This window comes from Schistocerca serialis, chromosome 5 (assembly GCF_023864345.2).
Source record: "Schistocerca serialis cubense isolate TAMUIC-IGC-003099 chromosome 5, iqSchSeri2.2, whole genome shotgun sequence".
NCBI classification, from domain to species: Eukaryota; Metazoa; Arthropoda; class Insecta; order Orthoptera; family Acrididae; genus Schistocerca; species Schistocerca serialis.
This window is the reverse complement of record NC_064642.1, coordinates 283,912,601-283,939,545: the sequence shown is the minus strand read 5'-3', so window position 1 is coordinate 283,939,545 and position 26,945 is coordinate 283,912,601. Positions and strand designations below refer to the sequence as shown.

The 26,945-nt window shown below is 40.1% G+C and overlaps 1 protein-coding gene across 1 annotated transcript in view; it reads left to right on the top strand.

The window, feature by feature from the left end:
* LOC126480924 (protein D3-like) overlaps positions 1-26,945 on the top strand; it is a 74,611-nt gene that overhangs the window by 25,758 nt on the left and 21,908 nt on the right. The window contains exons 3-5 of the mRNA XM_050104336.1: positions 1,735-1,855; positions 1,972-2,109; positions 26,811-26,886. Coding sequence (XP_049960293.1) covers positions 1,735-1,855; positions 1,972-2,109; positions 26,811-26,886 — 335 coding nt within the window. The remainder of the gene's footprint in view (positions 1-1,734; positions 1,856-1,971; positions 2,110-26,810; positions 26,887-26,945) is intronic.

Here is a 26,945-nt window from a genome sequence, read left to right as displayed (position 1 = left end):
GGAGGACGTGTTGCATGTCTACAGCGATTTCAGTAATACTCTGTGTTTTGTGTGTGGCGATTTTACGATGGATCCGCGAACAGAACACTGCATGTGTATCAAATTCTGTGTGAATCTCAGGAAAAGTGCTACAGAGACCCTTGCAATGATACAACAAGTGTTTGGGGGACAGAGCATGAGCCATACATGTGTGTGTGAGTGGCATGTTGGGTTCCGGGCTGGCTGTGCAGATGTTGAAGATGATGCTCACACTGGAAGGTGCGTTAGCTGCACAACACCAGACATTGTCACCAAACTTCAGCGGTTGGTTCGTGCGGATCGATGTTGAACCATTCATGACCTTGCGGATCAAGTGTTTATTGGTTATGGGACAAGTAAACGAATGTTGACTGATGGATTGGGCATGCATTGTATCGCCGCAAAATTTGTACCAAGGATCTTGACTGCTGATCAGAGGGCACAGCATATTGAAGTGTGCACGGACCTTTGTCAGACCCCATCTGATGATCCATCCTTCTTGTCACGGGTTATCACCAGCGACGAGAGCTGAATTTACGGTTATGACCGAGAGACAAAGCAACAATCATCCCAGTGGAAGAGCCCAGGCTCTCCAAGACCCAAGAAAGTGAGACAGGTGAAGAGCAAAGTGAAGAACATGATCATCGTTTTCTTTGATACTGAGGGAATAGTGCACAAAGAATTCATCCCAACCAAACAATGAATTCCGTGTACTACTGTGACATTTTGTGACGGGTCTGTGAAAATGTGCGGCGACGATGGCCCGAACTTTGGCGTCAAGGGAACTGGCTGCTGCATCACGACAATGCGCCCTGTCACACGTCCTTGCTCATCAGGATCTTTTTGGCAAAAAACAACATGGCAGTTGTACCCCACCCATCGTACTCGCCAGATTTGGCACCTTGCGACTTCACTCTACTCCCAAAACTGAAACTCAAGTTGAAAGGCTGTCGGTTTGTCACTCTAGAGGGGATTCAAGAAGCATCGCTGGTGATGATAAACACCCTCAAAGAACAGGACTTTCAGAAAACATTTCAGCGGTGGCAGAAGTGCTGGGACCGGTGCATACGTGCGGATGGGAACTACTTCGGGGGTGATCGTGACCATTAGCCCAAAGGTAAGGTTTTCAACAGATGGCAGCACCAGTGCTGAAAATTTTTGATAGTACCTCGTACGTGTGGGGAATGTGTGATACTGATACACTGCAATCCAAAAGTTTGAAGAGGAGTCAAAAACTTGAGATATACCCAGGATGATGTAGCTGAAAAATTTCCAGTGTGCATGTGTGTTCCTAACCTTCTCCACCGGCCCCACACCTTGAGAAGTTGTGGAATGCCCACACCGACACGACAGATTCCTAGTGGAGAATATATCCGGTTGTGTGTGCACAGTAGTCTCTACAAATATGGATTACCAAGATTGGCTGCCATCCTTTATTGTGATTACCAAGTAGTTTTTAGATGACTACCAGTTGATTTATTGGTATATCTTTGCCTTCTTTTGGTGTGGCCACTATTTTGACATTTTTGTAAGTTTCCAGATATTGCCTAATATGGACCGTGTCATTGAAATTTTGTGTATGTGTATTAAGTTTTGATTATTTTATTGACTAATACTTTCACATGTCTTGTACCTTTTTAGTTTTTATTTGAAGCTTTCTATTCTGATGTGGTCAAGAAGATCTTTCAGGACTGATTAGCATCTTTTTTTTTATAGGTGGCTTATGGTTCACACAAAGTTAACCTGGGAAATGAACTGACACCAACTCAAGTTAAGGATATGCCAACTGTTACCTGGCAAGCAGAGGAAGGAGCTTTTTACACTCTTTGTATGACAGGTATGCCACCATTTCTCGGACCTCTGGCGTAAATATTTCAAAATGTATTTGTGTTGTAGTCTCCTATTGTTCATGACAGAATAACTATGATCTTTTTTGATGTGAAACTGTTTCAGACCCAGATGCTCCAAGCCGAAAGGACCCAAAAAATCGTGAGTGGCATCATTGGCTTGTGGTCAACATTCCAGGCTCAAATATTGGTGCTGGAGAGACACTTTCCGAGTATGTTGGTTCTGGCCCACCAAAGGGTAGCGGTAAGTGATACCTTTATCCTAGCCATGTTAATACTTGGGCTTTGTTAACTTGTGCTTTTGCGTACATAGAAAATCTATCTTCAAAAATATGAACCACAGTTGTGGAGAGTGGTGAGATGTAATAACGACAGTATTGTAATGTGTAACAAAGAGAGAGTAAAACAATATGAATAATTGAAGTGATGGGAAGCTGCTTATTCTTTCACAATCCCTATGAGAGGCTTCTAGGAGTTGTAGGGGGAATTATTAGGTTAACTTTTGATAAGCAATCCATGTCCTGAAATGTGCTGTTCGGATGTAAAAGAAATTGAAGACTGAATCCCTTTCAAATCTCATGTTTCACAGTATGCACACAGCAGAGGCAATGAGTTCTGACCTGTGCGCTTTTGTAGGAGCCCATGGAATGGACAAAGTTTCGAGTACTTGTTGTCGGATTTGAAATCCTTTTGAAAACTGAGAGAGGAGCACATATATGGAGCACCACAGTCAACTCTCGTAAATGCAGATGTACCTATATAGGCCCTCCTCCAGAAAGTGGAGGTGACCTCTGTCAAGGATGGCACAGGGGGTGGGGGTGGAAGGGTTGGCTGTTTGAAGTAAGAGACAAATTCATTGACCTTGGGATGTAGATTCTCAGTAATGGGATAGATGAGGGCTCACACTTGGGAGGAGAAGTTGCAGGGTGGCCATCAGTCAAGGAGTAGGAAATTGAGGGGAGGTGGTGGTTTACATCAATATGGGTGGTGGCCAGTCATAGTGAACAGCGACAGAGACGGACAGCACTAGGCCATCTGCTCTGAAATCTGGAAAGCTCAAGAGATGTCTACTTTGGCTGAAGTCAAGATTTCGCTATAGTGAAGCTGCTGTGTTCTGCTCTCCAAAACCCTCCAGTGAGCACATGTGACCTGCCTTCCATGCACACTATTTGCCAGAAAATTCATCAGTGAGCTGTAGGTGCCACTTGTCGGCAGTTTTAACAGGACGGGACTGACTTCGCTCTGAGAGGCAGCCAGCTTGGGTCATGTAGGCATGGCAGAAGTTACACTGGGGGAAACTTGCAAACTTTGCTGAGATGTTTGAAACAAATTTTTTAAACTAAATGTCTAAAGATATGTGGTGTCTGCTCTTTTGGACATGTCTATAAGGACAGACACCACTTATATATAAGGTGGGGGTGAGACCTCGCCAGGCTCAAACTCTCACGGGACTCAGCGAAATGTCACGAGTAATGAGGATAGTGGGCAAGGGGTGCTATATTGATTGTGTGTGGATGGATTGAGAATTTGGGTCTGATGGGAGGCGTGCTTAAGTACTCCATGCAGTTGCGATTGCTGCTGTGTCCGGATGATGCAGTAGTCAGCGAATCTGCCTAGTAAGCAGGAGATTCAGGCTCGAATTCCTGCCTGGGACAAATTTTCAACATTATTCATAGATTTAGTTCAGCGCCCACTCGCAGCCACCGTCAGCAGTTCCTTCATGCCATGTCAGTGTGTGCAGTTCCTTTGTGCCGTAACTATTTCTTGACTGGCTGGCATACAGCACATACCACGTCTAGCAGCCATTGTTGTAGTGTGGCAAAAATGGTGTGTGATGATGTAATTACAATAGCAGCCGATGACCACTTGTTCATCTCAGTTTATGTGCATAGTGTGAAATCGGAGATGTGAGAGTGATACTACCTTCAAGCTTATTTGATAGCCAAATTGTATGTTTCCAGACATAGGTTCCTTATGAAATCTTAATCTGCTAACAAGTCCCCCTACAACCACTAGAAGTTGTTAGATACAGGCTCCCAGGTAGATGCTATTTTCCTTGATTTCCGGAAGGCGTTCGATACAGTTCCGCACTGTTGCCTGATAAACAAAGTAAGAGCCCACAGAATATCGGACCAGCTGTGTGGCTGGATTGAAGAGTTTTTAGCAAACAGAACACAGCATGTTGTTCTCAATGGAGAGACGTCTACAAACGTTAAAGTAACATCTGGCGTGCCACAGGGGAGTGTTATGGGACCATTGCTTTTCACAATATATATAAATGACCTAGTAGATAGTATCGGAAGTTCTATGTGGCTTTTCGCTGAGGATGCTGTAGTATACAGAGAAGTTGCAGCATTAGAAAATTGCAGCGAAATGCGGGAAGATCTGCAGCGGATAGGCACTTGGTGCAGGGAGTGCCAACTGACCCTTAACATAGACAAATGCAATATATTGCGAATACATAGAAAGAAGGATCCTTTATTGTATGATTATATGATAGCGGAACAGACACTGGTAGCAGTTACTTCTGTAAAATATCTGGGAGTATGCGTGCGGAACGATTTGAAGTGGAATGATCATATAAAATTAATTGTTGGTAAGGCGGGTACCAGGTTGAGATTCATTGGGAGGGTCCTTAGAAAATGTAGTCCATCAACAAAGGAGATGGCTTACAAAACACTTGTTTGACCTATACTTGAGTATTACTCATCGGTGTGGGATCCGTACCATATCGAGTTGACGGAGGCGTGTTTCGTCAGAGGGTTATTTGGTAAGTGTGATAGCGTTTCGGAGATGTTTGGGAAACTCAAGTGGCAGACTCTGCAAGAGAGGCGCTCTGCATCGCGGTGTAGCTTGCTGTCCAGGTTTCGAGAGGGCGCGTTTCTGGATGAGGTATCGAATGCATTGCTTCCCCCTACTTATACCTCCCGAGGAGATGACGAATGTAAAATTAGAGAGATTCAAGCGCGCACGGAGACTTTCCGGCAGTCGTTCTTCCCGCGAACCATACGCGACTGGAACAGGAAAGGGAGGTAATGACAGTGGAACATAAAGTGCCCTCCGCCACACACCGTTGGGTGGCTTGCGGTGTATAAACGTAGATGTAGATGTCCTTATATTTACTGTATTCACATTGAATCACAGGCATAGTGCTTAAAAATATCGTGAGTAATGCAAGGTTTTAACAGAAGGCACAGTGTCTGTCAATGGAGTTTATTTGACATTGATGTGGCATTGCTTTATCCAGTATACAAGTAGAGATATTTGGACAGATGCAGATGATTCATATGATTTTAAGTATTCTTGTAGAAGATAATGACTGAATTCCAGATTACACAAGAGATAGCTTGTATTGACGATTTGAAAACGCTGTCATATAGTGCTACTGAGATATGTAGGAGTGTCACTGTCATGACTGCTTGCTCAGAAGCCACCTGTTCTCAAACTTCAAACAATGGTAGGTGAAATGTAACAGTGGACATTATTGGTTGGCGTTACGGAGGAAAGAAAGATGTAATTAAATGAATTCAGTTGAAAACTAGATACTGCAGTAAGCTCTGCAAACCAGCCCTCTCTCTTTGGCTTTGGAGATAAGACCATTGGTTTATATTTGGTGAATGAGTGAGTGAGGCACTGCAGCTCAAATCTCCATCTGGCCATTCGGAGTTAGGTGCTTTGTGTTTCTTATTAATCTTTTAAACATATGTCAAGATGATTAATGAAGAAGACTTTGTTGAGCTCCTTTCCTGTCCTTTCCCACTTTTTTGTAGTCTTTGTATTTTTTAGTGAAACTTTGACACAGGTTTTTTTGAAAGCAACTCTTAGTGAAACAGATATGTATTTTGTGCAGGAGACAGTTGTACCTGTGGACAAAAATTTGATTGGCCGAAATTGAATAGTTCTACAGAATTTTGGTGGATATAGGAATTTGACTCACTACCTTCCTGTCACAACTGTTGGTCTTCTTGTTAACCCTGTGTCACAGAGCCTGTGGATAGGAACCTAAAATATTTTCGGAGGATGTGTTGATCTGGTACGAGAATGCTCTAGGGTCAAACGGATGTGGTCCTCGAAACCCAGAAGGTAATAGACTCCTTGTCTTTTTATGAGGTACGGCTTTGTAGTTGGGGCACAGGTGAAGAAAACACAGGATGTGGAAACTGAAGGCCAGTAGTAAAGTAGTAGAGTTCAAAGACGACATAAAGACCACACTTCCAAGGACAAATACAAAAACATTAGCAGAGGAATGAAACAGTTACTACTGTAACTCGGAAGGTCTATAGGCAAACCACAGGCACAAGAAAATTGAAGGAAACTCTATAGTGGAACGGCAGATCAAGAAATGCTGTCCTGAAAAAGAGCAGGATGTTTAGAAAACACTTCAGAGACTGGACTGACCACAATAAGGAACTCTACAGAATCGCTAAGAATCAAGCACGACTAGTTGTTACAGAAGAATTAGAAAAGTGGATTAACAAGTAGAGTGAGGAATTGAGAGGGGGTGTTAATGAAAATAAGAAAATGCTATATGGGAGGATGGAAAAATAGAGAGAGATAAGGAACATAGCTAGTACCTAACAATGATGGAAATCTCATTACAGGTGCTGATATGACCAAAGAAACTGGAAAGTCATTTGTTGATGAACTGATAAATGTAAACTGTGTACATTGTACCCTAGAAGACAGAGCTGTAGAGCATCCATTTGACCGGGACAATGTGATAGACGTAACTTGTAGTGATGTTGAATATGACTGGAAGTACATCAAGAGTGGAAAATTGGCTGATGATGAAATGAATGGAGAAATGAGCCAAGCCATGAAGTTGTGGGAAAACGATGGATCTACAGACTCTCAATATGGAAAGAAGTGGAAGTACTTGCTGGTTGGAGAATAGGCATCAAAATCCCAGTTTTCAAGAAAGGTGATAGAAAGAAATGCTGTAATTATAGAGGTATCACTTTAACACCTCAAGTGAGTAAACTTTATGAAAGAATTGTTGTGTATGGTTTGACCCTTTATTGAAGAAAAACTCCTGGAAGAACAATATGGATTAAAGAAGGGAAGGTCAATAACTGATTTAATTTTTGCTGTCCGCCAATTAATGTAAATGTCGTGTGGCTAGGGCCTCCCTTTGGGTAGACCGGTCACCGGGTGCAGGTCTTTTGAGTTGACGACGCCACTTTGCTGACCTGCACGTCGATGGGAATGAAATGATGATGATTAGGACAACACAACACTTCCGTCCCATTGCTCCTCAGACCGTCACGTGCGATTGGAACATAGATAATTCGATAATATCTGAGCTGCAGGGCAAAATTTATTGGATTAGGAGCACATAAACAACTGAATTAATAAAAATACAAGCAAATGTAATTCTAGCTGTAGAAATGCTCTTGTCTGCAAGACTAAAATCCCATTGTTCAAGTTGGCTGACTTTGTTTGAATTTTGAAATACTGCCTCTTAAAGAGAGTAGTTTGCAAAACCATTCTCTTCTTAATGCGGCCTGCTTCAAATGATTGCTGCTGTCAATGTTAATAATCATTAGTGTTAATAATTATTGGTGTTAATGAAAAAGCCTCATCACCAACTAAAACCACATCTTATAGCATGCTGAGTGTTCTCAATTGTAATGCATGCAATGTGATACGTAATTTCAGTTGTGGCAGCAGTGCTTCATGCATTACAATATCTTTATTCCTTATCACATAATTAACTCTATTTAGAAGAAATGTTAACAGTTCTGGTGACATTCTAAGATATTTAAGGAACTTCTTGGGTCTTCCATTACAAATTATTTCAGCAAGGATGCTGAGCAAACGAGCTGACGTCTTTTCTTCATCCAGTCACAAATCAAAACATGTTTCTTATTTTTTTCTCATGCAGTGATTCCACACAACAAGCTTTAACTCCACCACAACTCGTGCGACATGCAGCTGTCAAAACTTTCATTTCGGACACGACTCGGGGACCCACAAAACGACAAAACTGAAGTGTATACTGGTTTTGCTGTGTCCACAGTCAAATATGATACCATTTGCGTGCAACTCATTCCACTCAACGAGTGGCACAACCCAAAGTCGTCATGTAAACTAGGTTTAAGAAGTAGTGTTACTGAAAGCATTATCAGACAACCAACATAAGAGACAGATATTTCTTGTAGAGCAGAGTACTGACATTCTAGTTATGAGGAATTGAAAACATGTAATCCAAAGCCGTGTCTTATATGAGAAACTAGTGCAGAAATGTTACTATTCAGTAAAAGAATTCATGAATGACAAACTGCAAATTTGAGCAGGAGAGAGCAGGTGTACGTCCACTTCTCTTTCTATAATATTGCTTTTCCAGTTCATTTCCCTTGTATAGACCCTGTATATACTGCTTCCACCTTTCAGCTTTCCCGTCTTTGCTTAGGAGTGGGTTACGATCTGAGCTTTTGATATTCGTGCAGCTGCTTCTCTGTTCCCCAAAGATGTCTTCAAATTTTGCAGTAGGCAGTATCTATCTTTACCCTGGTGAAATACGCCTCTAAATCCTTACATTTACCCCCTAGTCATTCTTGCTTGGCAATTTTACACTTCCTGTCAATCTCATTTTTAAACATAAACTGTTAATATTTAAAAGGTGTTACTTTCTAAGAATAATTATTAATTACTTAGTTAATTAAATATGCAGTACAGTATATTATGTTAATGATACTATAAGAAAAATTGTAAACCAGTTTTTGTGTTTCGACAAGTTTCCAATACATGAAGTCAACGACTGGAAAATGTATGTTAAAAAACAATAAAATTCTCTTTTATACATCTAATCTGTTAATTGTGCTCCACTTAAAATTCATACCAAGTAATAAGAGGCAAGGACCAACATTGGGTTATTGGCACTAAGTAGTTGAATGTTATGTAAACAGAAATTCACAAGAGAATGTAGGGGAACTCACGGAGGACACGCAAAAGCAACTTGTGCAGCTGCATGAAGGGCTTTGCTTATAGGTAACAGTCACAGCTTGGTGAAAAGTCCTGTGGAAGTCCAGACCAATATAAAATCACTGAATGTTCAATCCAGTCACTCATGGATCCATCTGGTGCCAGAGCTGAAAGCAACAGATACAAACCCAAAATATTAAACTAGTGTTTAAAGTATTTCACACATGAGGAAAATGCAACTATTTCAATGGTAGACTGCCCCATACACAGATTTGTGAAACTGAAATAAGTGCTCCTAATCTTGAAAAGCAGTTGATGCAGACAGCTTTCTTATTACATTTTACATCAAAATTACTACATAGATAGTCGTTTTCTTAACTAATATTAAGTGAAATTCCCTAAAAAAGTGAACAATCTTACAAAATGGGAAAAGGGCTCATCATTCTTGTTTATAAGCAAGGCCTAAGAAAAGATACACAATATTACAGAGCGATTGCTCATGCATGGACACTGTTAGAGGATAAGCAGTTTTTCTACAAGAACCATTACGGTTATAGGAAACAGCAGTAACACATTATTTAGCAAATAGTTGACTAGCTTAGCAGGAACACTGTGTCTTTAGTTTGCAAGCGTAGTGATTCTGTGATACACCATATCTGGCAATCAAGAATGTCTTCTCAAGTATGTAATTGGCTTGAAGTACTGACAGTGTCTGAACCGAAAGCTGAATAGAAGTGAAAGAAATGCAGAGTGTGTCCAAAAGAAGTGCAGTAGGACCACCCATATTCTTAGGATGCATACTATTACTTAAATAGCATTTTTTGGTTGTTGCTCTTGTCTGCAGGAAAATATCATTGCTGGATGATTTAAAAAAAAAATGCAGAATGTCTTTTACAGTAATTCTGCTTGATGTGCTGAGACATAGATATTGTTCAAAGTACACTGTGCGTGCACTGTACTGAAGTTTGTGTGTGTGTATATGTAGACTTGAGATCTATGCTATTGGTGCAAATTTAATGGTCATTTGGTATAGGAATGCAGGAACCACATGTCCAAACATAACAGAAGTATGTTTAGTTGCTGAATAAGTCTTTTACATTTAAATATAATAGAAGTAAACATTCCACGTGGGAAAAAATATATCTAAAATATATCTAAAAACAAAGATGATGTGACTTACCAAACGAAAGTGCTGGCAGGTCGATAGACACACAAACAAACACAAACATACACACAAAATTCAAGCTGTCTCAAAACACAGTGTTTATTTGCATAAATGACTGAAATTAAATTAAAGCTGTTGTGATATGCACAGTGAGCAGACAGAAAGTTGCTACTAGAGTCACTATCATTAGATCATTATCATCATTAAGGCAGTGACTCAGCTTACTTTCCCACTCTTCCAAACACTGCAAACTTATAATTCAGGTGGCTCTGACCCAGCACACCAACAGTGAAAATCATGCTTACCACGTTAACACAAAGTTAAATGATTAATAACTTTGCATATAGTCAGCATTTTCTGCTTTGTTCCAAGGCTGACTTTGAGCTGGAATAGAATCCACTTTTTGCAGACATGTGAATGAAAATCAATGTTGTAGGTTCTCATAACATAAAAGAAGACTTAAAATGCAGGAAATGTTGTAACATGGATTCATTTATGATGGTAAAGCACGAGAAAACATTGGATTGGGAGAATAGAACTTCTGTTGGGACCAACAAAAATGTAAGTAAGAAGCAGAAAAATGTAGAATGTGGGGATGTAAAAATGGGATTGTACTGCTTAGAGGTTTCTAGAGATTAGCCACACAGAATTGAAACTACAGTCTTCCTGTATTTAGTGAACTTTCCTCTTACCAGAATCAATTCTGAAGAGCTACTTTCTTTGTAATTGTTCTTTCCTGCTAAATAAACATGTTCGTTTCTGGAAGAAATGCATTTTGAAGCAGGTTATGTAAATTTATAATTATGGTTCGATCCTTGATGAAATCTGAGCACCCTGACTTGTAAACATCAAATAACAGTGCTACACACACTCTGTCTGGATGTGGAATGATCATGGACACAAATCCAGTCAGTAAAAAAAATAACACATTTATTTAAACTATAATTAAAATAATCCAAAAGCTGTAACAACATATACAATTGAGAACAAATTTTTATTACACTGGTGTAGACATTACAATGGATGACATGGAATTTCACAACAGAATGATGGTTTATGGCCTCCCTTCAGCTGCCTTCACAAATACATTGACAATCAAGGCTCAGGAATATTCTAAAATATGCTTCTGGCTACAGAAACGTGGCTGTTGGCTGTGTAAGCAGTCGCAGCAAAAGAAAAAAAAAGGCAGCTAGGTGCTACCGGGAAAAATTTTACTGGCGCGCCCAAGCTGCCAGATTGCGCAGCAGCCCTGGGGCTAGGAGTGGGGGGGGGGGGCGAATTCATATAAACCTTGTTTCACAAAGCATCTAGCATCCAGCGCATGTTGGTCTATCGATTATTCGTATGACTTTGAAATGTGTTCCTGTCGGTTTTTGAACATTGTTGAACACATTCTAAGTTGATTTCTGAATGAATCATAAGTTGATTTGTGAATGCGTGCATAGTGTACATGATGTCTCTGTCAGTGGAATCCTCGTCAAATCTAGAAATAAACTTTCCTGCAGACAAAAGGGGCAATATGAACTGAGCGGAGTATAGCTGAACGAAAGAAAGCCAACCACTGGTTGATTATGTGGTTGATTGGGTTTGCGAATGGTGAGCATTGTTAAGATTGCCAGCAAAATCCATAGATTCAGACTACCAGAGTGCGAATAAACGACAAACAGGAACAACAGGTAAGAAAGATTCCGTATTATCTTCTCTGTGTATCCAAGAAAATGAAATTTTGACGAAAATTTTTGGCCAGATTGCTATACTAGCAAGGGCCAATTGTACAGTCTCCAGCTAGCAGCCTCTTTAAGGTATGTTCTGGAAGTAGGGCGGAAAATGTGTTGTACGAACACGTAACGATGCCTAACCGGAGAATAATCGCGGGATAACTAAACTGGTGATTCTGGCAGAGTTAGTGAAGTTAACCGGCGAATAAGCTTAGACATCGGCAGGAATAGATACAGAATTAGTGATAACAACATAGTTTGTTAGAACGAGGAAGGAGAAGAAAAGGGGACATCACGCTAATTATGGAAGAATAAGAGTATTCCAAATTTATATAAAAATTTCGCACTACTACTTTTCGATCTCATGCTTGAGAAACTGGGACATATGAATGAAGTGTAAAACTATTTCCTAACGTAAAGCTTTTTGCTTGTGTTAGGCCTATTATTAGGCATTTGATATTGGTACTTTGTGAATTATATTCTGTCGTGTTATAAAAATGACCATTTCTGCCAAAACAGTCTCGTTTATTTGGCGTGTGTTACAATTGCTGCAGTATTATAAAGGCCTACTTAATTTTATCTCACAGACAGTGACAAAATATAGGTAATCAGGTTGAGAAACCACACCAGTCTTGGGCCTATTTGTAATTACAACTTTTTCAGTATTAGACAACTACATTTTGATTTTTCATGTAGCAAAACGTGTGACGAACTTTGATTAGGTAACAGATACTTTCGCAGAAAGGAAAGCACGTCATGTAAAGCTGTAGCAAGATTAGAGAGAAAAAAATTCTAGGAGCTAAGGATTGAAGAAATGTGCACTGTCTTGCTTGTCTCTTCTCTTTACTGGCTTTATGTACCCTATACTTAATTTTATGTCACACAAAGCAGCAAGTTGTTAGCTAATAGGGAATAAAGAGTGCAAATTTTCTGAAGAGTTTTTTTTTTTTAAAAAAGAGGGGCAAGATGCCAAACCGGCCGACTGGAAGCAGGAGAGGCACCATAGGACATTTTAATTTCTGCTGTCCTGAATATAGTGTGATGGCATCCAGTACAAAATATACATGTTTCAATTCCACAGACCGAAATACAGTGACGTGCGATAGAAGAATGCTGTGTGAAGAGGTGTGGCGCTGCACTTTGGCACACTTAAGATCAGATAACATGTCTTACAAATCCTCGGACATGTATGTTTTAAGTATCAGAGTCTTCAGAAAGATGTGTGCTACAAAATGAACGTATTCTTGAAAATTCGATTGTTTTTAAATTTTTGACGTCCTATCTCAAACGCTCGAGGGACACCACTGTCTACTATTGCCCCGGTTCGGAAATATCATAGATACGGGTCTGATGCGCAGAGCAGTCTTGAGTTATAATAGGGAAGCGGGTAGTCTCCATGTGACCTGTGTTTACATTTAGTGATTTTGCTGTTTCCTCTTTGTCTACTGCACTCATGTCAAATGAAAACAAAATTGATTTCTTTGGCCAGAAGCTATCATGTGAATTAAAATACATTCACATAATTAAGGAAGGCTAAAATCCGTTATTAGTTTCAGATTTTATTTTATTTCCACCTTTCTGACAGTCAAGCATTAATTGCCATGCAGAACAATGAAGTTATTTTTATCGGTTTGCTGAAGAAATTTTCTTTTATTAATCTTTTCCGCTGAGGCAGTCAATATATTTGAAATAAAGGGTTTAATTTCAAACTATTGGCTAGTTTCAACTGTTTGGTGCATTTCAAGTGTACGTTTTCATCTTCTAGCATGTATGGCATTATGCCATAACAAAGGACCATACACGAGATAACAAAGTACTGGTACTCAAGGAAATTTCCGTCCCGATATCACATTGAAAAACTTAATATCAGGTCGATGCCTACTTCACTGGGAATCTGGGACTCATTTAAAAATCAGCTCTTTGATGAAGAGCCACTTAGAAGAATTTATAACCCAGAAGATCACACTTTTATGTCGTTATTAAAAAATTTACTGGCACATTTGTGTGATATATCTTAAAATGTAATACGTGCAAAAAAGACCAACATTATATTTGAAAGCTTAGCTTCTCTTGCAGCGTATTGGCCTTAGATACCAGTATTATATGTGAAAGCTTTGTTTTTCTTGTAGCAACATTATATATATTAATTTAAACCATTAACTTTTCATGTTTGTGTATTCGCGCTACCTAACAGTGATGTTGTTATTGGCTGACTACACCACGTGTCCGAAGCTCTGAATATCCGCTGTCATCGGCTGGCGAGATCACGTGACATGAGCTATGACTGGCTTACAAATACGCATCACAATCTCGATTTCAATGCTTCGGAAAGTAACATGCGGTGTTTGGTGGAATTCAAATTTATACGTCCGTAATACAAAAATATGCAGCGTACGTGTTACTGCACATCAAACAACTTTCCAAAAGGTGTTTCGTCTTCTAAAGTGCCGGGAAATTCTACGCCCATGTGTAAAACCATAACCATTCAAAGGATTGATAAGTTATACAGTTCTGAGAGAAAATATACTGTCAATTAACGGGGAAAAACGATGTTTCCACCCGGGAGAAATCCGGGAATTTTTTTTCCTTGTCCACGTATACACCCTGTCTTCACCTCCAGCCCTTATTGCGATAGTTGGATTCCTTGTTTCTTGTTCTATCCAGGATTTCACATTTGTTTAAATTATATTTCATTCCACACTGTCTTACAGTTTCTTTCCAAGCATCCAGCTGTTCCGGAATCTCCTCCTCTGTTTCCTCAGATCATCAAGTCACATGCAAACACCATTGCTTTAATCTTTTCTCAGGTTTTTTCTGCCACCTTAGTCAGTATCTCATCAAAGGCCACACTGAAGAAGAGAGGTGACAATGCACTGCCCAGTTTCATACCACTTGTTTGACGGAACCAATCCATCCTTTCATTTTCCAATTTCACACAGCTCAGACTTCCGCAATACATCTCCTCCATTCTTCTTGTCCATTTTTCAGCTTCCCAGACCGTTCTGCTACACACACTAAGAAATGCCTTTTTCTGTATCGGGAAAGACCATCACAAGGTTTTCCCCAAATTCATAGTGGTGCTTGTGGAACTGAATCACTGTAAACATGAAGCAACAGTTGACGTCCTAGGTCTGAAGCCATGCTGCTTCTCTCTCAAATTGTTCTCGCCCCTTGTTTGGATTCTGTTTTCCAGAATCTTTCCATGCATTTGGTGCAGTGTGGTACAAGTGTGACTCCCCTGTAGTTTCTACAATCCTTTCTATTTCCTTTCTTGAATGTAGGGGCAATTAGTGCCCTCTTCAGTCTTTTGGAGTCTTCTCCAACACGAACCTCATCACACAAAGCAGAAATAGTTTCCCAACCTCCCCTGCTGCCTTCATCATTTCCAAAATTATTTGGTCCGCATCTGGTGCTGTTCCTCCTTTCATCTTGGCCAGTACCATTTCCATTTCTTTCCATTTTTCCGTGTTAGGTCCTCCCCCTCCCCCCTTCCTCCACCTCCCCACCGCCCAAGAGTTTACTTCTACCTCCTTTAGCCAGTTATCACATCCAAGGCCATTTGGATTTAGCAAGTGCTCAAAGTACTCCTTCGAAATTATCTTCAGTGATCCTTTTTCATTTTTAGCCATCATTGTTGCACCCTGTCTCAACTGGCTTGTCTCACTTTTGACCATTCCAGATAGTACTTCTTTACTTCCTTGCTATCTTCCTCCATTATCTTTATCCATTCTTTCATCCACTTTCTTCTCTCCACAGCCAATGACATATTTACCACTTTCTTCTTTTCATATTCTCCTCTTGCAAATTTGTTCCTTTCTTGGAACCATCCTGAAGGCTTTGTTCTACCTTTCCGTTACCAACTTATATGTTTCATTCCACCACGGTATCTACTTCCACTGTTTTCTGCCACTTGTCCTAACACATGCAGCTGTCCGCAGCTCTTGGTCTTGCGGCTGTGTTCTCGCTTCTCGAGCATGGGGTCCCGGGTTCAATTCCCGGCGGGGTCAGGGATTTTCACCCGCCTCAAGATGACTGGGTGTTTGTGTTGTGCTCATCATTTCATCTTCATTCATGAAAATGGCGAGATTGGACTGAGCAAAGGTTGGGAATTTGTACGGGTGCTGATAACCGCACAGTTGAGTGCCCCACAAACCAATCACCATCACCATCACCATCACCATCACCATCATCCACCACATGCAGCTACTGCAACTTCCACCACAGCACTTTGGCAACTATTGCCACTGCTAAAAAACTTAATTTGATTGAACTCAGCAATGACTAACACATCCATTAACACATCTGTATAAATGTCCCAGTGGCTGGAAGAGCCCAGTATTTAAGGAAAATTAAAAATGTTTAACCAGAATAATTGTGAGGAAGCTTCCTTCACATAAATCGTAAGACTAGAGGTATACAAAATTAAAGCTTAATGATGCTTGTCTTTGAGTTACCCTAATCTCTGAGTGGAAGCCAATCGGAACAATTTAGCTCATGACTGATCAAAGGGGTGGTCACCAAAAAATTTACTCTTAACCAAGGAAGGAAGCCACACTTGAACAATCTGAAATATTGCACTGAACAAGCAGATTAATCTCTAGATAAGTTTACCAAATAAGTGGGTGCCTGCAGTTCTCGAAATCTGTGGAACCTAAAGGTCAGTTATTTACCACAATTTCAGTCAAATTAAGGAATAATTTTCAACATTAAATTCCATCAGGCACGTCTCAGAAACTGGTTGATGTGAAGGCCCAGTAAGCTCCATTGGCTGCACCACTCAGCCACCCAAAAAACATCGGTATCACTGGGTCATATTTACATACAAACACGTTGGCTGCCACAGCTGGCTCTTTCCAAGCTGTACTGCCAACCACAAATGGCAACTGCCACTCCATTAAACAGAGAAAAGTCACAGAGCCTAGCTTTTGCCTGCAGTATAGTAAAAACACACTCCTTACCCATGACAGGCACTGCTATTTTAGTTGATCATCCACAAGACACTTGCTGACTGACTCTGTATGGTCTCCCTCCACAGGGCTTCCTTTATCGTCACTGCTGCAGCTCCCAGAGAGCCACCTAGTTAGTATAGCCTGGAAAGCAGCTGCAATCTTTGCTGATCAGTAGAGGACCAGCTCAAAACCCATAACCACTTGTCGCACAGAGAAGATATAACATTCATATGTATAAGTGTTTCTCCTTTGATGCTTTGCACGTGATTTTACAGCATTTTGCAACTCTATAATCAGCATGATGATCAGTTTCACAGCGGTTGTTGTGGAGATTGTCCTTGAAAAGAAGTTTTATTGCCCTTGCTGCAGAGTATACCTGTTTTGTAGGTATGTATTCTCATCATGCGGGTGTAGAAAGGCATGTAAGAGCAGTCAGCTTCATCCTATTTCCCATCTGCCTCATGTTGTGTGTTCTTAGCTACACGTAATAAATGTGTTCTTGTCTTTGCTAGCCATTCTTCTTGGTTTTTACTAATCATTCTTCTTGTTTTGCTACTTGTTTATAATTTTAGGAGTAAAGTAGATCACTCAGAATAACAGAAACATTTAGTTGTTGAAAGTCAGAGACAAAAGTGAAAGAAAACTTGCTCGCCTTCGGAATCAATCTATTCTTGAGTTAGCATGTGCATGCACTCTCGCACACACGCCCCCCCCCCCCCCCCCCCCCCCCACACACACACATGTCCCCCTACATAGTGCTGGCTAGACACACAAGTCGTTATAGGAGTATGTCAGGGGACTGTCAGCTGTGGTTCTTAGAGGAAGAGGGTCGAGGCAGGAAGAAATGTTGGGGGTGGATAGCTAGTGGCTCTGAGTAAGGCAGCTGGTTCCCCGTGTAGGAATGTGGGAGGGAAGGGTTGTGAGATTTAGGACAGAGGATCAGTAGTGAAGTATGTGTTGCAAGCATAACTCCTGACTGCATAGTTCAGAAAAACTGGTGGCGGTGGGAAGGGTACTGATGGCCTGAGTCGTGAAGCAGCCATTGAAATCGAGCATGCTGAGCTTAGCTCCGGTTGTGCCACTTGGTGGCCAACTTTTGTTATTGGCCAGAGGATGGTGGTGGCCATTTATTCTAGTGGATAGGTGGTTTGTTATCACATTGACATTAAAACCTGTGCAGTGATTGCAGCAGAGTTGGTATATGGCATCGCTGCTTTCACAGGTGGCCTTGCCTTTGATGGGGTCGGAGAAGCCTGTGACAAGACTGTAGTAGGAAGTGCTTGGTGGGTGGATTGGGCAGATATTGCACTTTGGTCTTTCGCAAGGCAGGGGTTGGGGGTGGGAGTGGCATAGGGATCGGTTAGGATGTTGTGTAAGTTGGGTGGGTGATGTATTACTACTTTAGGTTGGCTGGGAAGGGTCTTGGGTAGGATGTCCCTCATTTCATGATGATGGATAATAAATGCTTCGAAGAAGGATGTGGATCAGTTGTTCCAATCTGGGTTGTATTAAGTGACGTAGGAGGTGTGTAGGGATGTGGTGTGGGAAATCAATTTATGGACTAGGTTTGGGGATAGTGCCTGTCTGTGAAGGCCCTTGTGATCCCTTCAGAATACTGCTCAAGGGATTCTTGTCACTACAGATACGGAATTTGTGGGATGGACAAGCTGTATGGGAGGGATTTTTTGGTGTGGAAGGGATGATAGCTGTCGAAAGTAGGTACTGTTGGTGGTTAGTGGTTTTAATAAGCAAAGAATGTGGGTGGAGCCATGAGAAAGACAGAGGTCACATTGTGTGAAATACTATAAAATATGTAGACCAAATTTTATCGCGATAAAAGCACTGTAACCCATGCTGACTTGAGTGTGAATGTTTGCAGATGTCACACTGACATCACCTCAGATTGTCAGTATGTGCGTGTGTAGTGCAGCCAGTTGTTTATTTGTTACCAGTTGTCTCGCACACGTTTTCCAGTTGCTGTCTAAGATGTTACATTAATTACGCAGTGCCAAGGAAATGTAAAACACCAAATAACTCACACAGATTACAATTAAGTAGAGAAGTGTTGGATGTATTATTTTATGACCTACAGGAAGAAAAAATAAACCATTAGTGAAAGCATTTATCTTATGGTTTGAAGTGCATTATATTTTGGAATAAAGGAAGAATGCTGACTAGAGTTATTCAGCATTGTTCACACAATGTTCCTAAGCTATATTTGGAGTGGAGAAAATTGCAAAACTCACAAAAAAATTGTCAAGGTGTATATAAGTCTGTGAAGAAGTTCATAAATAATTTACACAATTTATTTACTTCGACAGAAAAAGCCAGGGTGTAAAGGCTACCTTACAGAAGTAGACTATAAACTTATGAATAAAGAAGAAAGAGTGAGGCAGATTAAATTGGAAGAAGAGAAAGGGAAGGGAGACAAAAGTGTACAGAATCTACTTCATCTTCAGCTGTACTTCCTTCTTCATCATCTGAAGAACCAGATAAGGAATTTACAAGTTCACATGAAATTGACATTGGTGGTGAGTTTTTAGAATGTAGTTCTGAGCAAAGATTTATTACTAAAAATTAGTGGTTGCCAGATGGCATCTGAGTGTAAGGCATTGTGTGTATATTCTTCAGGCAATAGTAGAGGCACTTGGTCACAATACTGAAGAGCTCTGTATAAAAAAAAATCACCTCTTCATAGAATCAGACAGAAGGCGGAGGAGAATGCTCTGAAACAATAAAGTCAGCCATCAAGAATGACATCCCTGCAGTTCATACTGTTCATTGGGATGGTAAACTGTTGCCAGCATTGAATGTTAGGGGCCCAAAGAAGAAAATCTTCCAATCATTTTTACATTTGAGGACAGTGAACAGCTTATTGGCATTGTGGAATAGTTCTGGTAAAGAGGAAGTGAACACTGTTTGGAATGCATTAAAATATTGGGATATTGACAACAATGCACAAAATCTCTGCTGCAACACAGCTGCCTCATACTCTGGCCGTTCTAATGGGGCATGCATCTTACGTGAACACAAAGAGGACAGGAAGTTATATTTCCCATGCCGCCAGCACATGTATAAATTTATTTTGTTGTTGTTGTGGTCTTCAGTCCTGAGACTGGTTTGATGCAGCTCTCCATGCTACTCTATCCTGTGCAAGCTCCTTCATCTCCCAGTACCTACTGCAGCCTACATCCTTCTGAATCTTCTTACTGTATCCATCTCTTGGTCTCCCTCTACGATTTTTACCATCCACGCTGCCCTCCAATGCTAAATTTGTGATCCCTTGATGCCTCAGAACATGTCCTACCAACTGATCCCTTCTTCTAGTGAAGTTGTGCCACAAACTTCTCTTCTCCCCAATCCTATTCAATACCTCCTCATTAGTTACATGATCTACCCACCTAATCTTCAACATTCTTCTGTAGCACTACATTTCGAAAGCTTCTACTCTCTTCTTGTCCAAAATATTTATCGTCCATGTTTCACTTCCATACATGGCTACACTCCATACAAATACTTTCAGAAATGACTTCCTGACACTTAAATCTATACTTGATGTTAACAAATTTCTCTTCTTGAGAAATGCTTTCCTTGCCATTGCCAGTCTACATTTTACATCCTCTCTACTTCGACCATCATCAGTTATTTAGCTCCCCAAATAGCAAAACTCCTTTACTACTTTAAGCGTCTCATTTCCTAATCTAATTCCCTCAGCATCACCCGACTTAATTTGACAACATTCCATTATCCTCGTTTTGCTTTTGTTGATGTTCATCTTATATCCTCCTTTCAAGACACTATCCATTCCGTTCAACTGCTCTTCCAAGTCCTTTGCCGTCTCTGAAAGAATTACAATGTCATCGGCAAACCTCAGTTTTTATTTCTTCTCCCTGGATTTTAATACCTACTCCAAATTTTTCTTTTGTTTCCTTTACTGCTTGCTCAATATACAGATTGAATAACATTGGGGAGAGGCTACAACCCTGTCTCACTCCCTTCCCAACCATGCCCCTCGACTCTTATAACTGCCATCTGGTTTCTGTGCAAATTGTAAATAGCCTTTCGCTCCCCGTATTTTACCCCTGCCGCCTTTAAAATTTGAAAGAGAGTATTCCAGTCAACATTGTCAAAAGCTTTCTCTAGGTCTACAAATGCTAGAAATATAGGTTTGCCTTTCCTTAATCTTTCTTCTAAGATAAGTCGTAGGGTCAGTATTGCCTCATGTGTTCCAACATTTCTATGGAATCCAAACTGATCTTCCCCGAGGTAGGCTTCTACAAGTTTTTCCATTCGTCTGTAAAGAATTCGCGTAAGTATTTTGCATCTGTGACTTATTAAACTGATAGTTCGGTAATTTTCACATCTGTCAACACCTGCTTTCTTTGGGATTGGAATTATTATATTCTTCTTGAAGTCTGACGGTATTTTGCCTGTCTCATACATCTTGCTCACCAGATGGTAGAGTTTTATCAGAACTGGCTCTCCCAAGACCGTCAATAGTTACAATGGAATGTTGTCTACTCCCGGGGCCTTGTTTCGACTGAGGTCTTTCAGTGCTCTGTCAAACTGTTCACACAGTATTGTATCTTCCATTTCATCTTCATCTACATCCACTTCCATTTCCATAATATTGTCCTCAAGTACATCGCCCTTGTATGGACCCTCTGTATACTCCTTCCACCTTTCTGCTTTCCCTTCTTTGCTTAGAACTGGGTTTCCATCTGAGCTCTTGATATTCATACAATTGCCTCTCTTTTCTCCAAAGGTCTCTTTAATTTTCCTGTAGGCAGTATCTATCTTACCCCTAGTGAGATAAGTCTCTACATCCTTACATTTGTCCTCTAGCCATGCCTGCTTAGCCATTTTGCACTTCCTGTCGATCTCATTTTTGAGACATTTGTATTCCTTTTTGCCTGCTTCATTTACTGCATTTTTCTATTTTCTCCTTTCATCAATTAAATTCAATATTTCTCCTGTTAACCAAGGATTTCTACTAGCCCTCGTCTTTTTACCTACTTGATCCTCTGCTGCCTTCACTACTTCATCCCTCAGAGCTACCCATTCTTCTTCTACTGTATTTCTTTGCCCCATTCCTGTCAATTGTTCCCTTATGCTCTCCCTAAAACTCTGCACAACCTCTGGTTTAGTCAGTTTATCCAGGTCACATCTCCTTAAATTCCCACCTTTTTGCAGTTTCTTCAGTTTTAATCTACAGTTCATAACCAATAGATTGTGGTCAGAGAACTTATTTTAAAAAATGTATTTGAATATAAAGTACTATGGTATAAAAAGTAATGCTGACATACCAGTTTTTAAACATCTGAGAGAAAACTGGAAAAATGTCAGTGTTAGTAATGTTTACATTGGCAAAAAGATTTTGGATTTGTTTCTTAATGAGTCAGAAATTAAGGACATCTTACACTTTCTTGAAAGTGAACTAGATTAACTGAGAGTGAGAGGTAACACAGTGGACCCATAGAGCTGTGTGGAATGTTTTTGAGAAAAGACCTTTTTTGGGGGGGACTGTAATTATACCTTCCCCCAGCAATGAATTGGGCAAGATGGATGACAAGAGCAATTTATTGCTTAAAATGTTTCTTCTAAGATCACAACTTGATCTGTCCATTGAAAATAAAAATGAATTGAGAGCTGCCTCTTGTGATGATGAAGTAGATGTACAAACCAAAGTTAAAGCAAATTTGGACAGAGAGAACCTACAAATTTAAAAGTTATTATTTCTGTTTTTGTGGTGAACTTGATGGACCATGATACGGTAAAGTTTATTATTATTCTGAACAGCATTTATTATTAATTTTTATTTGTTAATTTACAACCCCTAATTCAATCATATCTTTATTTCAAAGGAAACATTAGCCGACTTTGTGTCAAGCAAAGCATTGATGTGTTCTTGCCTTAGGATTATGGACACTAATTTTATTCAAAAATGCCCTTCTTCATAGACAAGCAGAACTTCATATGTAGATGATAAGAAATTAAGGAGCTAAAGGCTGTTAATGTCTCTGTTGAAAGGTGTCTTAAATTAATGCAAGATTTTGATGGACTACTGATGGCGGATGAGGAGCACTAGGAATTTTATTGTGTTGTGTTCAGTAACATCATAGACTGTACCTGGATTGAAAGAAAGGGAAAACATTCTTTAGAATAACTAACACATCCTAAAAAGCAACCGGTATTTAGTTTTGTTGCTGTACTGTCGTGAAGAACTTTTACACTGACCGAAAGCTGCAAACCCTAACATTCCCAGTATTAAAATTTGTTGCACTGGTCGATGTGGTTCGTCACCCTGCTGAGAAAATCCAGCTAATAGAAAACATTTAAGGGGTGACGTTAAAATATTTTGGAAACTGAAAGTTTTGGGCAAAAAAAAAAAAAAAAAAAAAAAAAAAAAGAGGTCGTAATGTCCAGGAAGATAGCATATTGTTTTGACAACCAACTGAAGTGGATAGGGGAGAGATGTTGTGGTTGTGGAGGAATGAGGATAGGGTGTCTTGGCTCTGAGTCCAGATCATGAAAATACCATCAGTGAACCTGAACCAGGCAAAGGATTTGGGGGGGCTATGAATATTTGCCCCAGATGACTCATAAAATTGTGACATAGGAGGGTGCCGTGCAGTTGCAGATGGCTGTTCCATAGATTTATGATCATAATTCTCTTCAAAGAAATATTAGTTGTGTATTATGATATAGTTGGCAACATACATGATGTGTGAGGTAGTGTGTTTGGAGTTTTAAGACTTGAGAGAGGGGGTATTAATGGTAGTGATCAACAGTGGCAAGGCCATGGAAATTAGATATTGGTGCGTAGGGAGGTGGCATCAGCAGTGATGAGTAGTGATCCACGAAGTAAAGGAGTGGGGATGGTGGAGTGTCAGCTAAGGAAATGTTCAGTATCTTTGCTGAGAGAGACAAGGTTAGAGACAAGGTTTTTGGCAATTGATTGGGGGTGTTGGTCAATAAGAATGGAAATTCTTTCAGTAGGAGCTTAATAATTGTCTAGAGTGAAGCATCAGTGGCTATTGGGAATGGGGCTGAAGGTGAGACCTTTGGATAGGATTGAAACTTGTGTGGGACTGAAGATTTTGGTGAAAAGGTTGACAGTAATTGGGTGTGTTTGGGTTCTGGCTTTACATGGAGTGTTGTTACGGGGTTTTAAAGGATGTGGCAAACTGAAAAAGTCAACTAGGTAGGGTCTTAGTGTTATAAGAGATGATGAGGAGGGGAGGGGAAATGAGGTTCATTGTGATTAGGGTAGATGTTAATGGACAGTGGTGGTCTGAGGTGGGAGAAGGATGCCAACAGATTAGACAATTTATGGAGGTTGTGTTTGAAATACTCTTCCGGGTATTGGAGGGCAAGGGTTTAAATTTTGGAGATGTGATGTATGTAGTTAGGATTGCACAGTAACAGTATCTTGTGCAGGGAACAGAGGTTTTCAGAGGCCCCTGGGTCATGCATATGTTTTTCTGCAGTATCAAGTTTATGAGAGATAAGAACTAGCAGACTCTGAAAATTGGAGCTCATTGTGGGAGGAGGAGTGGGATCTTTATGGTTAGTCTATTAAGGGGGCAGGGTGGGTGGGGGCTTTATTCTATGGCTTAGGTAACAGTTGAGGAACAGGATGTGGGACTGGATTTAAGCTAGGAATAGGGATACTATTCTGAACTGATGCAGATTGATGGAGCAGCGGTCCAGTTGGGTAAGGATGGTGTTAGGAAAATGAGAAATGATGTGCGAAATGGGACAAATGAAAGTGTTCGATTGTTGTAAAGGGAACTGGATAAGAGTGTGGGTTTGGGGAATGAAAAGGACAAAAGGAGGGTTACGGGGTTGTTCTTTAATCTTGAGGATATTTGATGGTGTGTAAGTTATGATGCATGGGAAAGAAGAAGGAATGGGAGCAATGTGTGAGGAGGATGGGTGGATTTGGAGATGAAATATAGTTAATTGTTAGAAGAGCATTGTAACTGTGATCGGTGGATGGTGGTTCATAGAATAGTGTGCGATGCAGTCAGACTGCGAAGTGCTACGAGATGTCAAAAAAACCACATTGGTTGGGATTGCTGTAGCACGTGCTTAACATAGGCAAGAGGTGAGTGGTCTTCTTTAATCCTAAAATCATTTAAATTCTACCAGAACTTTCCAACTATACTTCTTATTTAACATTTCTTGCATAATGTTGGTCCTGCTGTCACCATCAGCGTCTGTGTTACTGCTACTGTCACACATACAAATAGTTCCATAATAGATTCAGCAGGAAGAGAAATAATTTTCTCCTTTCTACAAGCATTTAAAATTATTGACTGGGCCACTTCAAGTGCAACAACATCTAGGACTGCAACATAGAACACTCATCACCTTACAATTCTGCCTTTCTGATGGGTGATCACATGTTTGGACACAAATATCCCTTCTTCCATCAGGCAAAATTGTATCACCAAGTGCCAAGTGATAGAACAATGACTTTTGTCTGAGAGGCTGCAATCTGATACTAGAGGTATGATTATCATACATACATACATAAGCTTGTAGCAACTGAGTACATACCATGACCCTAGTTTGCGGGGGGGAGGGGGGGGAATCAACGATCAATACAGGTGAGGCAGCCTATCAAATAAATTTTTTTTTACAGGACATTGTGCTTGAAGTCAAAATAATGAGCATAGATAAGGTGCGTCCGCAGCTAGTGGTCTAGTGGCTAGTGTTGCTGCCTCTGGATCACGGCGTCCCGAGTTCGATTCCTGGCTGAGCTGAGGATTTTCTCTGCCTGGAGAGTGGGTGTTTGTGTTGTACTCATCATCATCATCATCATCATCATCATCATCATCATCATCATCATCATCATCATTTTTGACAGTGGCGAGGTTGGATTGTATAAAATACAATTGGACTGTGTAAAAATTGGGACTTTGTACAGGCTCTGGTGACTATGCAGTTGAGCGCCCCACAAACCAAACTTCATCACAGATAAGGTGAATAGAATATTAAGTGCCTGAGTAATCAGTTTTCTTTACTGTAAGTGATTGTGATGCAATGATTTCACTGTTTGTGATCAGCTTGGTTACCAGTTGTTCTTTAAATATGAAATTAATGCTTGGTATAATGAGAGAATTCGCTTACAGATGTCTGAAGTATTACAATCTCTTAGGTGTGAAGTATTATAATGTCTTAGGTGTGAGGAATGTGGCATGCTACTTTCTTGCATTCACAGCAATGACTAAACAGAAAGAGGAACTCTGGAAAAATTCACATAAAATATAACAACTTATGTTAGTGTTGTTACAACCATTTTAAAGGCCTCCTTTATGTTTAGTTGGCCTAAGCTGGATGCCCTTGTGTTGCAAGAGTTCTCCAGAGTACTTTACAAAGAGGTAAAATGATGATTACTTAAACATTGATTTTAATTGGGTTATTAACAGAGACAGGCTGAGTACATTTTAATATAGATTCCAAGAAATTATTAAATGTGCATCCACAAATTAGTAGAACTTAGTTGTGTTAGTATAAGTACTATTGCAGACCTGTTGTTTCCTGAATGAAATTTGATGTATATTTGCAGGTGAGTAGTATGCCATCCATAATTCTGATATCCTTTTGAAAATGTGCAAGAAATTCAGATCAACATATGTGGCAGTGATTCAAATGTAAACAGTAAATATTTTGTGAAATACGTATTGTGCATACGTGACACATTGTTCCATAACTTTTTGATATCATTTCTCCCATTCTCAGTACAACTCCACAGTAATCCTTGGGAGTCTGCAGAACCACTGATGCACTGTATAGCGCACTATTTCAAGGGAACTGAATTTCTTGCTGCCCATTGTTTCTTTGATTTTTTTTAATGTGTGCCTCACGGTTTGTGTACACTTAAAAACATTGATATGATATGATATGAATTTGTGGATGGAATACAAGTAATGAAAGGAGGAATGGTAGAACTTAAGATGGAAAAGCATACAAGCGAACATGTGTGCTTGTTCGGGCATTTACTCTTTCTAGATTGCTTATTATTCAGAGCATATGAGAACAATTATTGCAGATAAAAAAAAAGGAATTAGATTTTTAGTACCCTTACCAGTTGTACTTGCTAGTTAATGTTTTTGTATTGAAATTTTAAATTGAGTCCTTTGTGAATTGAATCTGTAATAAAATGCTTTACTTTTGTCAGGCCTGCATCGTTACTGTTTCTTGCTATATAAACAGCCAGGCAAATTGACATTTGATGAAAAGCGCTTGACAAATAGGTAAGTACGTAATTTAGTTACTTGCACCATGCTAAATCTAATAATTAGAAAATAGATAT